Genomic DNA, 17,892 nt, shown 5'->3' with positions numbered 1-17,892 from the left:
TGTCACCTGCAGTCTGTTGCAAATACCATCTAATTGGGATAACCATGTCTAAATATTCCTTCTAGGGTAGTTGCTCTGAACAGTCAATGTTACTTTTATTCCCAGTTGTTAGCATTGAATGATAATTTGAAAAAGGCTAATGATGCTTTTAGAAACCAAATATTTTTTTTTCTTGCTAAAATAAGCTTGGAGCATTGATCTTCAGCTAGCATTATCCAAAGTGAGAGTATACCTGGTGGCTTGGTGGGACTTCTGCTCATAAAATGACAATGAACAGAAGCATGATCTTTGAGCATGTTTCCATCTTCTCACACAATAACATAGTCAGGTTCCACTTTTTAAGGAAAGTTCTTATTTTTAGGCACTTCAGTTTCAGCATCCACCTTCAGAAAGTTAAAAGAGTTCTCTTGTTTTTTGAGTCCTACCTTATATCAGCATCTTGATCTGAAGTGACTTGTGGACCCATTGAGATGGTGTATGGACTCCTGCTCAGAATTTATCAGCATGCAGTTTTCAGAATATGTAGTTCTACTATATTTTGGATAAAAATATTTCTATACACACTTTTTTTTCCCTTTTATTCTTCAAGGGATTCTGAATTATCAAGTCATTTTAAATTTTTTTCCTGCAAAATAGAACATGAGGGGGAGAAAAGAGTTTGCATATTTAAGCTGATCTAAAACCAGAGGGAGAATTTTTAATATCTCCTGTAGCAATGCATGTGCTGCTCTGTATTCCTGTTAAATTTCACTGCTTAAAAATACATGATTGTACAGTAGCAGCAGTCTGTCTCCCAAATAACATTTATGTATATAATAAAGCCATTATATTCTGTTACGGACATTTGTGGGTATAAGCACTCAGGGTCTGAAGGGGACAAGAGAGATGGAGCCCTGATCATCCTTTTAACAACATTTGGCTATAGAGGTGTTCAGTCCATTGGAGTGGAAAGGCTGAGCTACCTACAAGCAACAGGAGAGTTTTGTTGGAAGTACCATCACCATTACCAATGTAAAGCACACAGGAATTGCTGTATAAATTATCTACTTGATTTTGTAGAACAGTATTTTATTAATTTATTTTTAAGAATATAAGGAGACTTGGTATAGAAAAATTGTCTCAGCAAATGTTGGGGGCCCATATTTTCTGTAGTGATCAACCAACATGCCAATTATCTGTGTATCTCTGATATAAACAATTTTCCACTGCAGGCAATCTGGACAAGTCATGGTACCTAATTTCACTAACCAGATGAGAGTTGCTTCCACGACTTCTTCACTGCTGAGATGGATTGTATTTTAATATGATCTTAAAATAAGATTTTTTTGGCTCCTCACAAGTCCTCAGGATAATTCAGTCATTTGGTGTTTCAAGGCCACTGACACATTCACTGTCATACGCACCAAACTCTGTATCTCAAAACATCCACTTAAAAAACTATGAATTTTGCAACCCAGAGCATTACCAGCACTTCAAGAAGCAGCAATTCTAGTATCCCAAAGGCCTCATCTTTTATACCAAAGCAATGTTAATGTCAGAACAAAGATAGTTTAAATTCCCTCGGGAGTATAGCGAACAGGCAAAACTTTCGTTTTTACAGCTTTCATTGATGCTGTCTGCAATAGATAAATAATCTTCAGAAAGCTTCAGTATTTAATTATTTTTGGGGTTTTTTCACAATTGTTTTCAGATTATTTGAAATTTTAACCATATACAGATTCAAGTGTCACTGTCATGGAGGCACTGATGGGTTTCAATTCAGTGAAATTCAAGCAATTCAAAATGTTTTCTGTTTCAGTTATTCTTTCTGTTGAATATTGAGATTTATTCTTCTCATATGAACATGTGTGCAAAATCTGGTCATGATCTACATCCACATTATTATCTGATGGGGTGGAATGTTTCTAGTTGTGACTTTTGAAAGAGTAGGGACAATGAAAGACATGAGGTTAGGCTGTGCTGTGCTTTGTTGTGGCAGTTCACCTCTCTTTTATAAGCATCTCTAGTATGGTTTTTGTGGACTGAAATGAATTAAGGTGGGAAAAAAAATCTGTAATATTACTGCTACATGTGCTACAAATTGGAATCTCTTTGTTGCCTTTTAAGCCTCCTAAAGCCTCTATGGTTTCCCCTAGGACACTGAGGAGCTGCAGGCTTTCATCATATATAACTAAACAAGACCAGAAACGCAGAATGTCTCTTACAATCTATGCTGCTTAGCTTAGCACATTAGCCTATTTATTGGACATGAGGACTTCTCTTTTGTTTCTGAAACTTTTAGTTGTTTTCCAAACAAAACTCTTGTAGTTAAGAATACAATGTCTTTCATTAACCTGGTCCCTATTTCATGCATGAAAATGAAGATGAAGGATTCTTGAATATTTTGATAGGGTTTTCTTTTTTTATTACCTACGGATGTAATAATAGATTTTGGATGATCTAAATGACACGTACAAAAAGGGAGAAAACTTTTCCTCATGCTCATGATTGACAGGGAAAGAGTAGTATATTTAAATTGCAACATATGTCTGTTTTAAGGATGAATATTATGGATAAGACTCTCCTGCTTGGGAGCATGAAAAATAGGCCACCTGCAGAGACTGAGAGTTGGTATCACCAGCGATTTTTAAAAAGGATTCTGAAACTGGGCTATGACCCCTGAAGAAGGGAAAGGTGAAAAAGAGGTCACAAAATGCTCATGATCACTGGGAACAGTTAGTGGCTGTTAATTTCTGGCAGATTTCCAGTCTCTCCACAGTGGGGGAATGGATTTTTACACCTGCAGCCAGTAGTTAGGAATGGAACTAAGATGCTGCCAGCAATTAGAGCGTTTTGGCTGTTACTATAGCTTCTCACCAACAGGAATTACAATTGCCTGTCACTAAATTAGGGGAGCTGAGGACAAGCAAAAGCAACAGGAGTTTATTGCACAAAAGAAGAATGATTCCAAAAGTCAGTCAAGCTTGCAAGAAATGTGAATAGGGATATGGGTTAGACTAATTCCTGTCAAGATTATTAGATATTTGCTCCCACTGTAGTCAGTGGAAGAGGCTCAGTAGCTAGGACCTTTGGAGGTGCCTTCTAACAGGTATAAGTCTACTTTGATAATTTTGGATTTTGCCTATGAGGCATGAGATTGGAGCGCTGAAGTCCATCCGCGGCTGAAGCGTGATCGTCAGCTAAGGCATTTCTCTTCTCCTGGCACACAACTCTTCATCATGTTTTTCACCAGACCTGTAGTGCATGGAGTGCAGAGTGAACCTGCCTGCCCTACTCCTCCCATCTGACAGTCACTCCAGAGTTTAATATCTATGCTCTTTGTTACTTTTTGTCAGGGTTGGTTTACCACAGCTTAAATCTGTAGTTGTAAGCAATTGCTTCAAGACTGAGGGCTGCATGGTAGGTGGATCTGAAAGTGTCAGATTTATATGTATCAAAACATGCCAAACTGTGAAAAGAGAAATATCTGCCCAGGTTTGTTTACTCAATGCCTTTCAAGAAACAATATTTATTTAAGGCTTTCTGCCTCTGGCTGCCCCACGGGTCTGTATAACTTTGAACTTCACACTTTGTATAGTAGGTTAAAAATCTGCCTCCTAAGAAACTTCCAGAGACAATATTAATCCAGAAGCTAGTCATTTAAGCCATTTGCCCCAAAAGAAGCTGAAAAGATAGCTAATGTCTGTTTTATTGTGACAGCAGATTGCTTATTTTTCATCGGAGAGGTGTTGTGGTGTCCTAAACCTTTATGTAGCTCATTGATGAAGAAAGCATTCCAACAACACTCATCAGACTTTAAGATTAAATGGTATCTATTTATACCAGAACTAAAAAGTGAAATTATTGATGGGTTAATAGTTGCTGTCTTCATTTGGTTCAGAGGTGATTTGAATGTATATTTTTGTTTTCTGTTTTTTAGTAGCTAAGGATGTGAACATTTTTTTTGATGAGTTAGAAGGTGTGAACAGCCCTTCCAAAGATGATGATTCCCTGCTTCACCATGGTAACTTGACCAGTACTTCTGATGATGCCAGCAGGCTGGAAGTTGTGGGAGAGGTAAGGACACACAGAATTATTAAAACAATATTTATTCGTGCCCATTATAAAGATGTAATAAATGTAATTTGATTTAAAATCTCATTCTCTACATCAAATTGTGTCTAATCTTTTCCATGAGAACTGGTTTCCCATTCTAAGATTTTAATGCTGAAATATAGAATATCTCAAATTCAAAAGTTTTGATTTCATGCACCCTCAGTGAAACATCTATACTAATCTAAGGCTTCAATGCTTCTGAAAATTCTAGAAAAGTTTTCCCTATATCCATCCTTTAAGGGGAAAGAGTGTGGAGGGGATTTATCTACAACTCCCATGAGAAGCATTGGGTGTCAGTTATGAGATGCATTCCCTTGCAATGAGGAACAATTATCACCTGATGGTGCATAATGGTGATTCAGAGAACATACCAGGGAGGAAATATTGAGAACACAATCCCTTTTAAAATCTGTCCTAAAGCAGGCAAAGTGTCATGGACCCATGATGAAAATTTGGGTCTTAATTTCTTCCTGTGTCTTTTATGAAGAAAGGAACAATATGCCCTTTAATTTTGCCTCCCACTGCCCTGACACCCATGGATGTTATGGTTGTTTCCTCAGCAAGTGAAGAAACCAGGGACTTTTCTCCCTTCCTCCACCTCAGGAATGGAGCTATTTTGAGGCACCTTACTGGACTGGTCTGATGTTACCTGCAAGTTTTTCCTGAGGAATTTTTGGCAGAGGGCTGACTGGAACAGATCAGAACTGGCAGGGACCATGCTAGTAATTAAAAAAGAGTGGAAAACCACAGGACATTGCTGAGGGCCCTGCCCTGACCCTCTTTTGTTTACTAGTTTTGATAGAGTTTAGAAGAGGCAATCTTTTTCAAGAGCTAGAGGGTTTTGTGGTGCAAATTCTTTTGTGCAACACTGCTGAGGAGAGAGACAGAGATTTTCTTTGTTCCAGAAATTCAGCCCATAGAGAGCTGCACTCCTCAAATGTTTAGACAGATAATTAAAGCAACAAAATTCAGGGCACCCTGAATATGTTTGACCTTGCTCACAATTTCATCTTCTTTAATCATAGCTCTTCCTTAGCTTCCTGTACAATGTAAAAAGGACTCTCTTTGCCTGCTTGCACCATAATAGGCTAATCTGACATGATAGTCCCATGTTGCATTTTGGGAACATGTACCATATGGTCAGTAGCAAAAAGGATCAGGTGAAAGGCACACGATTTTTGTAAGTTAAAGAGGAAAAAATAGCATAAAATGATCAGAAGGACATGCTGGTTTTAATGTAATGATATTGAAAAAACAATACCTCAAAACTTTTTTTTTTCTCTTAGATGTGTTCTTTTTTGGTTTTTTTTTTAAGGGAAAGGGAAAACCTTTGAGGAATATGAACAGATTTAAGGGGTCTTTTTGTAATCATAGCTGAGGAAAATAGCAATGTTGGTCACATATAGGTATAAGATGGGGGAAAAAAAGGTGAAAATTGAAAGTCTTAATGGGAGTTAAGGGATGCTGCAGCCTGCCAAAAAGAGTTTCAAAGTACTTGGTCCCTGCTGAACTCTAGAAGGAAAAGATACACTGTTCAGATGTTGCATGGTTTGTATGGATATGTGTGGGTAAGCCCCTTGGCCTAAAGCTCTCCTAGCATATGCATGTGTATGAGTCATGTCTGAATCCTGATGGTTCCTAGCTGAGCACCTGAGAATATAAAAACTGCTGTATTCCTTGGAAAACAAGTGCAAATTATACAATATGTATTGTATTACAGCACAGTCGTAAAGATAGACAGAAATGCTGAGCTTCTTGTTAGAGTGAAGTCTTCACGGTTCTACTTTCTTCCAGCAGCCTTTTTTTAGATGAAAGAAGGGAGGTTTGACATACATGACTACACCACTTTTTCACCAAAAACCAGGCAGATCTAGTGCTATATATTTTTTCTTCATCAGTTTAGGAAAACAGAATTTTGATTTTGTTACACAGGTAAGGGAGATGCAATATCTGGAGGAAGGTAGGACAAGTTTCTGTCTGGCATTGCATAAGCCAGAGTATTACAATACTTGGATGATGCACAAGTCCTGAAGTTGACACTGCTGAACCCTGACTGTCTCAGTATCATGTTAGATCCTCAAGAGTTCTTGCAAGTCCAGACTCAGTCTATAAAGTTGCCTTAGAGTCTGTAACAGAGAGCCAGAGAAAGGGTCCCTTCCCAGAGGCTGTAACAGTCTAATAGACTTTATTAGTCTGGCTTTGACACACAGTGTTCCTAAAATGAAAAGGATCTTTAAGTACAGATAAGGGTGTCCAAGCTGCCTTTCTGAGTGAAAAATTACAATACTGTAGCTAGTAGTGTTTCACAAGCCCAAGAGAAGTAATTGTCCCCAGCAGTCATATTTGAAGTCCAACAAGCCAAATCCCTTGGCCGAATCTCATAGGTTCTCTTTAGTATAAGGTTCTGCATTCACTGATGAGTCAGTGCAGGGCAAACCAATTTTCTTCAGAGAAAGAAGAAACATATGAAGGGGCAAATCAATTTTTCCAGTGGAGTCACTCCTGCACTCTCAGGATGGCTCTGAGTTCAGATGAGGAGTGTACATTTGAACTGGATCTCTCAATTCCCCCTACCCATGATTTCTTTGTGGTCCAGAGCAGTGCTGAATTTTAAACCTGTATCCCTTATGGATGTAAATCCAATGAGTCCTTCAGACCAGATTACAGTGGGCCCAAAGTGAGCCCTTAAGTTTACATAGCATACACAGCAGATCCTCAGGATGGATTGTTTCGCTCTACAGCTCCTTTCCTATTACACTAAAACCACATATGACTCTGACTACTGAACAAGAGGCTTGCCAGGAGGGTTAGAAATCACAACAGGACCACCAAGCTGACCCACAGCCTCTAAATCTCCTGCCACACCCTTCCTTTATTTAAATAACCTTAAATACTCTTTGGGCTGTTGGGGCTTTTTTTATGTCTTCTCGACAGAGAGTTTTAATGGAAAAAGATAAAATGTGTCTCCTGAGCTGTTTTCACATTTGATGTTCTATGAAAAATACTTCTCATATCCTGATAATATCATTTATCAGCATGATATGCAGTATAGATATAAATAGTTTGCTACTGTTTTTTCCTTAGAGATTAAATCCTTTTTCTTGCCTTCTTTTTGGGCTCTAAGAACTGTTCCACTGTATCAAGACTGCCCTAAGTTGTGTCAGGAGCTAGACACTGCAATGAAAGAATGCTAGAAAAATTCCCTTCTTCCTTTAGGGAACTGGATGTACCAAGAGGATGGAACATTTGGGATGCTTTCATTGGTTTTTCCATTTAATCAAAATGCCTGCTGAGAATCAGAAAGATAGCTTATACTAAACTCTTTGAATGGGAAAATTGTTTTGGGAGGTTTTCCTGTAAAAATAATTTTTCCTATTATAATGTTCACTTTGTGATTTAAATTCAGAAGCAATTGTTTTATGGGGAAAGTATTTTGAAAATTCCCTCCTTCCCCCATATGTGAAAGTCAAAATATTCTTTTTTTTTTCAGAGACTTGATTGTATATTGTAGGGCAGGGCTATTTTTGTCAGAAATAGTAGAGTGAGTTTTGGAAAAACAGAGGTAAATTAGCTTAACCTTCCCTTCAGCTTAGAGCTGGACTGATCTTGAGGTTCTTGAGGGTCCCTGCCCTTTATACTGCTCAGAGGGAGTGCTGTTTGTTCCCATGTATCCTTCACAGTGTACATTTCCTGTATGAGACCATTGCTCCAACCATTGCAAACTGCCATGCAATTTCAACTTGTCAGAAAGTGAAGGCTTAAACTCTGGGCAGAACCTGTATAATATAGAAGTAGTGTTAAATTGTGAGGAGGATCTGTAGAGAATTTCATCTCATGACTTACTGGAAAAAGACCCAGTAGTTTGGTATTTTATACCTCAGGGGAGTGACCTGTTCATCCTCTTATTAACAGTGAAATCAAGTTGTGTTTTTCTGTCAGACCAAACATTTGAACAGGCACTTTTTTTTAATACATAAAGAAAAGAGACAGTACTTATTGCTTTTATTGATTTTATGTGCTGCCACACCTACAAACCAATAGTTCTTTCCAAATAAATCCATCCTCAGCTGTTCCTTATGCAAGGAATATTCAGTAGTTAGTTTGATGAGGCATGGTGAGGTCAGCACAGAACCTTCATATTGTTGTCTGTGTCCTATGGGGCAAAGTAAAGAAAATCTCTGTGCCAGGTTTTAGTGTTTCTCACTACAGTAAACCATAGTGGTAATGTTAATGGTTACTCTTTTCACATGTACAAAGACATTCAGCCATACTAAGTTCTTAATTTTAAATTTACGCTTCAGTAACACTATTCTCTAATCTATTTTATAGAAATTTGTAGAAATTTATAGAAATTGTTCCTAAACTTAGGGAGAGTAGTGGGAGAGGGAGGTTTGCTTGTGTTTTCTATTCTCTCCTATCCCATCCCCATATGTCCAAGCATTTTCCTTAGACCTCCTGATGCCCCTTGAGACCCCCTTAATAGGGAAGTCTTTGCTCCTCTCAGATGATGTCAGAAGCACTGTATGTGAAGAGCCTAAAACTTCAACAGCTTGTGATTCCTTATCTCTCCTGTTGAGTAGTACTGAAAACTGATGATGCCAACAGCAATGCAGCAATTATCAAGGAAAATTAACATTACTGAAATGCTTGATTTTCTCTTTGCAGGAAGTACCTGATAAGAACAAAACCAATGGACTATATTTTAGAGATGGGAAATGTCGGATTGACTACATCCTTGTGTATAGAAAATCTAATCCACAGACAGAGAAGAGGGAAGTATTTGAGAGAAATATCAGAGCAGAAGGACTTCAAATGGAAAAAGAAGTAAGAGATATTCCTTAAAAATACTTTCATGTTGAAGTTATATAGAATCTGGGGGTATGATTTGTTTACTCTGAAACTCCTTCACTCTGTTGTAGCAGTAGAAAAATGCTTTTAAGCATGCCTAAATATAGGCCAGAGCAGCAAAAGTGTAGCCTAAAGGAAAATCAGACACAGGGACTGAAGGCCAAACAGGCCATTACAGTCATCTTTTTCTACCTTATGCACAAGTAGGCTACAGAATTTCATCTGGTGTGCTGTGCAATACAAAAAACAAGTGCTGGGTTTGAATGGCCTGAATTCTACTGAGTGCAATCAATATTTTTGCACCTACATTTTCTTCCAGCTATGTGCTCCACTATTTGCTGAGGCTCCTGGTACTCTTTCCAGAGACCTAACTATATCCCTGCCTTCCTTTATCTATCAGCATAGGCATACAGACATGACAAGTATTTTAATAGTTTGAAAACAGCTTAAAGTTTCTCCTGTCTTAACTCTAAGCATTGAAATAATTGGGCAGTACATATGAATCATTTATATCTACATTATTTCTTACATAATGTCCTAAATAAAATATATACTCTTTTATGGACAAGAGTGTAGAAATTAATGGTAAGTGTCTAAAGTGTATTGATATGTTAGGTAGCTGGAGCAAGGTTTAAAGAGACCATATCTCTTTTGCCAAGCCTATGATCTTCCTTAAACTTTGATAATGTACTTAAGCAGGGCTTAAGCCTCACTTCCATCCAGAACAGCCATTGCTTAGTGTTTACTTTTATTTGTGCCTGGTGGACTCACACTCATGCTAATATGCATTGTCATACTGCCACTGATGGAAACAGAAGAGAAATTTTCAGGATATAGGTGTTACACATCTCCCTTTCTTTCACTGAATTCTTGGTACATGTGTAAATATTCTGTCTGTGTGCTTGACATGCACAGTTCTTTGGAGAACATTGGGGAGGGAAAAAGGGAAGCCTTTACAGAAAAATGAAAATTTTTCTTTTCTTTAAATGGTTTTGGTTGAACATGGGTACTGTATGCGCCTATGTCCTGTATTACTGTGTATGTAAGTGTATTAAGAGCATTTTACTGGTTCCACCAAAAGTTACCCTAAACTATTCCTTCAAATAAGCTGGAAGTCATCATCTTCCGTGCTGCAGTAATTGATAGATGTTTTCAATGCCAGAGATTGTTCATTATTACATTTCCAGTATACGTGCTACTGCCTATAGGAGTTGTAACCCAACATTCAAGAACAGGGGAGTGTTGCTGCAACTATTCACCTTCATATCCTAGAATTCTGCCCTGCTTCCACCAGGAGAGATGCTGACAAAGTCTTTAAAATTTGGGCAGTGTAGAAAACAAATGGGGAAGGAATCCTACCTATTAATACATATGTCCAATGGTTTCAAATAAATTTTTTCCTACTTTGTGGTTTTTGCAGATTTATTACTGTGCTAAGGTCAGCAGTGAAAGCTATGAAATCACTGTATATTTTAAGTATTATGAAACTTATTGCAACATTCTGTGCTGAAAACTTTTTCAAATTGATGATTTAAGCGCTTGCTATAGAGGATTTTTTTTTGGCTTTCAAGATCATTTATTTGGACTTTGCTGCCTAGGCTGCATTAATGATCTGCCAATTTGATTATTCATTTCAGTTTCTATTTTGCTAGTGACATGCAGTTTTATTTCTTACTGATCTCATTTGCCCTTGGTGTGACTTCTTGCCAGCATCAGTAATTGTACATTTTCTAAACACAGAATGATCAAAATGAGGTTGTGCTACATGACTTGGGCTAATGTTTTTAAAATCAAGGGTAGAAATCTTTTTTAACACTCTGACCTAAAACTAAACTCTAGCATGTACATTTTATGATCATGTTGGTTTCTAAATTAAATTATAATCCTGAAGTAAATATATACATTCTTAGTACACTCCTTCCCCCATCTCCAGAGATTAAGAACAGTGCTGCATAACACTTAGCTTTAAACTTAGCTGAATGATCACCTAGTGTCTAGATTATTTCTCATTATTTTTACTTCTCCTATTTTTGAGATTGTGCATCATTTTGAGTCTTAATTCTGGAAAATTTTAACTGCAGCGTTTTTTTCAAGTTGTTCACATGCACTATACTGCTTCCACTGGAAAAAAGTTTGCTCCCAGATGAAATGAGAAAACTGCCTATTTCTTTGGCTACAGAACAATTTCAGAGGCAATAGGTAGTAACTGTTGGACTGAAAGAAATTTTTTACCTTCCATGAATTTTATGTGGTTATTGGTTCATTCTCTTTTGGCTACCAGCTGTTCATATCTTGGCATTTGATTGTGTTAGCCCTGTCCTTTTAACATGAAACCATTGGCAGAGAGGAAAATTTACAGAGCTATCCTGCACACTGCAATTTCAAACCCATATTCCTTACTGCAGGGAGGGAAAAGTGCACTGCAGTGGCTCACTGACAAATTCAGCACAGGGAAATTCCCAGGAAGTGGTGAATGCAGGGAGCAGTGCTCACTTAGCAGCATGAAATGAGAGAGGGAATCAGAAACAAATTCACAACAGCTGAGATAACTTCAGGCACAGTGTCAAGACCATGTAACTGAGAAAGGTCTGAGCAGACACATGTTTCTCACTCCAGGAAAAGGTGATAATATTTTGCAGATATTCCCCAACAAATTCACACTCACAGTCTTCAACTGTACCACACCACTCTGCCTTGGAAGTTCTGCCAGATTTGGTGCTCAGTACATACAGTAATAAACAATGAGAGGATCCCAGACCAAGGAGCAGATAATTAAAATAATGAAAATTTTAACAAAAAAAGAAAAATAATAATAAAGAAAAAAATAATGATAAAATATTTTTAAAGGATGAAAAAAATTAAAAATTAGAAAAATAAAATTAAATAGTAAAGATTTTAAATTGAAAACAAAACTCTAAGAGTGAATGCTAATTGAGTGATACAGCACAAGTAATTTTATGATGCTTCCCCCTGCTTTTCTGTGTATATTGGTTCTGGATAGGATGAGTGTGTTGACCCTGTCACAGCCAGACACCTGCAGACCACATTCAACACGTGATCACATGCAGAGATGCTCAAATAAGGTAATCAAAACTGTAGGTAATTCCTGGAAAAGAGACTGTATTTTCTTTTCAGCCAGGTGAAGCAATTCCTTTGTTGATTTATTCTCTTTTCCAATGTCTCACAAGTGAGATAAGTAACTATGATATCCTGGCTCTGGGATCCTCAATGACCCTGCTGCTCTCATTTTTCAATACTCTTTGAAAAAGACTTATTTGTGGGGAAAATGGAGAGGACATTCTCCAAGTGGAGCATGTTCTTACAGGAGATGAGGTACCAATCACACTGTAAGTTTGTAGGCACTGATACCACCTGTAAATATCACATGAGACTCATCCCTTACAGAGCTGGTGGGCAAAAGGTTAACAGGGTGTTACTGTCCACATTGTGATGGTACATTTCAGATTTATCTTAATACAAGATAAACCTGAGACTTAGATCAACCCACTGACATGCAGAAGAGAATGACTTGTGATCAGTTTTATGTGAAGAGAAAATATAGATAGCATCCATTCCAAATTAAATGTTTCTCCCTGTGGCCCAGCAATTTCTGGAAAACCTGTTTATTCAAGAGAGAATGAAGAGTCAGAATTACTTTGAACCCATGGTATTTTTCACAAGAACAAATATTTATAAATTTAACCTCTTGGCCAAAATTTGGAGAGGTACCCTTTTACCAAATTATTCCTGCAGCATGAATTACCATTTACCTTTCCTAAATGACCAGGTAGAACTCAGTTGCCATCAAGAGTATCTATGCAGGTCTGGTAGACAAATACAGTATTACAGAAATGTTTCAGTAAGATACTTCAAACTATACTATCAAAATAGGTCATGCATGGAGGTGGCCAGCATGCAGCAGCTAACTTGTATTACTGATTCACTTGCAAACTTTTTAAGCTGCACTGTAAAGTAATGTAAATGCAGGATAGAGGTGAGAAATTTATGCTGGATCAACAAACACAGACTACACTTGCATGAGTAATTTGTACAAGAGAAAAAGAAGAAGGTCATCTTGCATTTAACTAAGAACAATCTATCCAAAATGAATCTGATGTTGGGTTAGGATCTGATCATGTAGTCCTAGGAACAGACTGCATTTAGTATGAACATAGCATGATGGTTTTGGTTTTTCTACTTCTTATGACTACACCAAGCTATGTCATACAGAGTATTTCTACTACTAAATGTACTTAATATATTATGCTTAATGATTTTGTTCAAAGTTTTTAATTTATAGATTATAAGTTGATTTCATACAGTTTACTTGTGGAAGCTTTCTACTTGACAGACAAGTAGACAGTGAGTGATAGAAGTGAAGTAAATGGGAACTAACCACATGAGTAGTGAAAATAATATTCAGACCTTTTATTTTATATATTTTGTATATATATGGTAACTAATGTCTCAGTATAAAAGCAATTAACTACTTTAAACCAATAACATTCCTTACTGTCCTGGAAAGCTGGACTCCTCACAGCTACTGCATGCACAATGTGCTTCAGAAGCTAACTTCAGATGTTTTGCAAGTAACAGCCAATCCATTTGGACTTCTGCTGGCACATTGATCTTTGCATCTCCCTGAGAAATGATGTCAGTGTAGTGCTGGTCCAGCTTTTGGAAGAATCCAAGTTGTGTGGGTTTTTGACTTACATGCCTGATTAGAGATTTAAACTTTGCCACCATAAGTGTCAAGCTGTCACCAGGGCACCTCTAATTGCATTTGCTCCCTGCCTCAAGCAGCAGCTGACATTTCTGGTGCAACATCTGGCAGCAAAAACACAGCTGGTGTATACAATAGGCAGTAGAAATACATAATAGTTGTTCTCTGGGGAAAACCCAAAAGGACAAGAAAGAAAGGCACAGTATAAGCTTTAGCTGTACTGTATGAACAAATATCTACTAGTGGGTATACGCTGAGTCTTAAGTTATGTTAACATGACCCTAGAAGTTATATTTTGAAATATTTTTCAGTAGTTGATGCAATATAATTACAGCATACTATTCTTTCACGACTTTTCAAGTTTGCAAGCAAATATAGATAGGTTCTTGAAGAGCTATAATAGTTGTATAAAGCAGTTTCTTTTAATGTAGCTGTAACTTTGTGCTAATGGGGCAGGACATAAGAAGCTAGAAACATGTATTCAGTAAGATACTTATATTTAGCAGCAAGTTGGAGTCTGCTTTCAAGATGATGAATGTTGAGGGAAATTACAGCTGACAGAAAGAACACGCAGAGTATCTCCGTGACTTTTAGCACATCCCAGAGTATAAAAGGAAAATAGACCCATGACCATGTCAAAGTGAGCTAAAACTTAGAAATAAAGACCAAGAAAAAGCTAAGAACTTCAAAGAGTGAAACTTCTGAGCAGAGTGTTCAGAAAGTGATGATGTGAAACAGACATTATAATCAACAGCTATTGCATCTGAACTTAATGAAATACTATCAACTTTCTGGAAAAAAAATGACATCTACTGCTTTTTGTTGTTGTTGTTGTTAGTACTGCACAACCAAAACAGTTATGAGAGACTGATCTGCTTTTTTCTGGTTTGTGCGTCATCAGCGCAATTGTTCATGAGATTCCTGTTACATAAATTTTTTTTTTTCTGATTGTGATTCATGGGTAGAAAAGAATTGAGCTGACTTCCAGACCCCAAGTGGCGCTTGCAGATCTGAGTTAGAAAAGGTGTTTTATAAATGTAGCTTATGTAATTTGGTTCTCTGAGCCACACACAATAAAATCTCAGTGCCTTTATAGTTGATTCCAAGTTTATTTTTTCAGTTATGACTTCATTTTATCCAGTTATTGAAAGAACAATAACTTTCGTGTAGTTTATTGCTCCTATAGATGTAATTTAATCAACCAGGCATACAGCTTAAACCAGAGTACTTAGTCTATGGTCAACTGACTTTTTACATCTTGCCAGGAGAGTTTCTGTGGTAGCCAGAAGCAAGCTGCAGGTCAGCTGGAAAAGCTTTTCCTGACTGAGAGTTTGTATTTGGTGCTCATATCCTTTCCCTGTCTTGTTGAGCTTGCTCTGCACGTATCCACCCTTGAAATTGTATCAGCTGTCCTCTGAGCTTTTTGACAGAAAGAAAGATAGCTATGAGCATGCCCATGTGAGATGTGTACTAGGAAGCACTAGGACAAGGGTGAGTGGTGATTATCCCTATTGTGCATGTGTGGTAGGTCAAGCAACATGCAGGATGTCACCTGTGGCTAACAGCTTTCCTTTAGGCCAAACTGGCATTTGGACAAAACTAGGCTTTCTTATCTTTGGAGAAGATGAGACCCTGTATTGGGTTTGCATGGCAAGGTTTTGGTGCTAAGTGGGGCTACAGGGATGGCTTCTGTGACAAGCTGTTGGAAGTTACCCTCACATCTGTCAGAGCCAGTACCACACAGCTCCAAGATGAACCTGCTGTTGGCCAAGTCTGAGCCCATCAGCAACAATGGGAGCACCTCTGTGATAAAGTATTTAAAAAGATAAAAAAGTCTGCTGCAGACCAGCAGCCAAAAGAGAGGAATGAGAATAAGTGAGAGGAACAACTCTGCAGGCACCAAGGTCAGTGAAGAGGGAAGGGGAGGAGGTGCTCTAGCTGCTGGAGCTGATTCCCCTGCAGACCATGGTGAGGCAGCTGTGCCCCTGCAGCCCATGGAGGCCCCCAGGAGAGCACATATCCACCTGTAACCTGTGGAGAACCCCACACTGGAGCAGGTGGATGCCCAAAGGAGGCTGTGAGCCTGTGGGAAGTCCACACTGGAGCCAGCTCCTGGCAGGACCTGTGGCCTCCTGGAAAGAAGAGCCCATGCTGGAGCAGATTGTTGGTAGGACTTGTGACCCCATGCAAGAGACCCACCTTGGAACAATCTGTGCCTGACAGACTGCATCCCATGAAAGAGACACACCCTGGAGAAGTTTATGAAGAACTGCAGCCTGTGGGAAGGACCCAAGTTCAAAAGTTAGTGGAGCACTAACTCCTGTGGAAGGGACTCCACAGAGGATCAAGGGAAGAGTGTGAGAGGTCCTCCTGCTGAGGAGGAAGGAGCAGCAGAGGCAACACATAAAGACCTGACTGTGGCCCCCATTCCCTATCCTTAGAAACCACTGGGTAGGAGGAGGTAGAGAAAAATTCGAGTGAAGCTGAGCCTGGAAAGAGGGAAAGGTTGGGGGAAGGTGTTTTAAGGTTTGGTTTTATTTCTCATTATCTTATTCTAATTTGATTGAATAATAAATTAAATTAATTTCTCCAAGTCAAGTCTGTTTGGCCCATGATGGTAACAGATGGATGATTTTTCCTTGTCCTTATCTAGAGCTGTAAGCTTCCTCTTCTATTTTCTCCCGTGTCCTGATGAAAAAGGGAGTGATGGAGTGCCTTTAGTGGGTATCTGGCATGCAGCCAGGGTCAACCCACCACAGGTGTAATTCAATGTTACTCCACTATTGTGACCAGTGTCAAAAATTCCATAGCTTTCATGGACTCTTGTAAGTTGTTTCAGCGTCTCACTTTTCTGATCCTATTATTCAATATGTAAATAGCTAGAGCTAATGAACTTACAGTACAAATTATGCAGCCTGCAGGCTCTGTATTTTCATGAGCAGAATAACTATTATTAGCAGGTGCAGCTTGTTATTTAATGTTTTAAGCACTGTGTCTGGTTGCATGCAAAAATCATGGGCAGGGACATCAATATGACATCAACTATGCCTGCAAAAAGAGAACCAGACTGAAATGCAAACCTAACCACAAGCATTATAAATGAAATTGCTTCCAGTTATTTAGTTTTAAACATTGAGTTATTCATTTCATCTCAATTCAGACAGAGCAAGTGAAAATCAGACTGTCTTATTATCTAATGTACATAGCAAAAGGAGTCTCTGTTCAGCAATGTTTTACAGAAAATGTGTTGATACAAGCAGAACAATGTCCTTTCCCAGGCAGTATTCTGTACCAAAAAACCACAGTCACTAAACAGTGGAGGAGTTTCCAGCTGCTTGAACTTCTGAGGGAAAAGTTTTAGATTTCAGATGCTATGTCTGCTATACAACACAATGGCAATTTAGAAAAAAAAAATTAGGAGATAAATGAAATACTGGAGAGATAGGGTCTGAATTCAAATTTCAGAATGTAGTTTTTAAAGATAAATTTCTTGATTATCTGAGGTGTTGCAGTGCAAGAACCTATAAATGAATATGTTTCTGAGTTGACAATTACCAGCCTTTAACAGGATGTTGTAAAACTAGTAGACTAAACAAATGTTGCTGAAAACTTGATCCACTTTTCAAAAAAAAGGGGCTCTTTCAAAGAATGGGGAGGTAATACAGAAAATACATAGATAACTGAATAGGAATTTAAAAGCCCCTGACATAATTCTTTCAGGAACAGGCAAAATTTCTTGTCAAAGAATTTACTGTCATCAACATCCACAAATCAGAACATCAAACATCTTTTGAAGGAAAAAAAAACCAGACAGGCAACAGATTAAGAAAAAATTACCATGGTTGTATATGAGATGTCCCTGATATGTCAAAAGTCACCTTTACCTTTACAATAACTGGTCTTAAACTGCAATTATTTTTGAGGTGTTGTTTCACCTGCCAGAAGCTCAGGAATAAGCATAATGCACAAGGCTACAAACACTTAATGCACAGTGAGAGTTTTCATTGCCCAAAGGTGACATGACTGGTTTTCTGCAACACTCCCTTACAGTAATGGCTTAATAAACAAAAATCTAAAGTTGTCTCTAGGGAACAGAAAGACAGAGTATATAGAAACCCAGCAACAGGCTTTGTATTCTCATTTTATGTTAATGATTTTGGTGTTGAACTGGTTTTGAGAACACAGCACAATATTTACAGCATTATGCATCTAAAACAAATAACAAT

General features: G+C 38.1%; 1 protein-coding gene across 11 annotated transcripts in view; it reads left to right on the top strand.

Moving 5' to 3' along the window:
- The window catches only part of ANO4 (anoctamin 4), a 187,407-nt gene that overhangs the window by 72,595 nt on the left and 96,920 nt on the right, over positions 1-17,892 (top strand). For 9 of the 11 annotated variants that reach the window (XR_011678567.1, XR_011678566.1, XM_071423193.1 and 6 more), the window contains 2 exons: positions 3,920-4,056; positions 8,761-8,919. Coding sequence is in view for 9 of the 11 variants with exons in the window: in XM_071423193.1 (XP_071279294.1) it covers positions 3,920-4,056; positions 8,761-8,919 (296 nt within the window). In the remaining 2 variants the exon portion in view is untranslated. The remainder of the gene's footprint in view (positions 1-3,919; positions 4,057-8,760; positions 8,920-17,892) is intronic. The other 2 variants (XM_071423190.1, XM_071423187.1) reach the window with 1 other exon arrangement.

This window comes from Agelaius tricolor, unplaced genomic scaffold (assembly GCF_023055355.1).
Source record: "Agelaius tricolor isolate 1412-34295 unplaced genomic scaffold, bAgeTri1.0.p SCAF_3, whole genome shotgun sequence".
Lineage (NCBI taxonomy): Eukaryota > Metazoa > Chordata > Aves > Passeriformes > Icteridae > Agelaius > Agelaius tricolor.
This window is presented reverse-complemented; position numbering and strand designations above follow the sequence as displayed.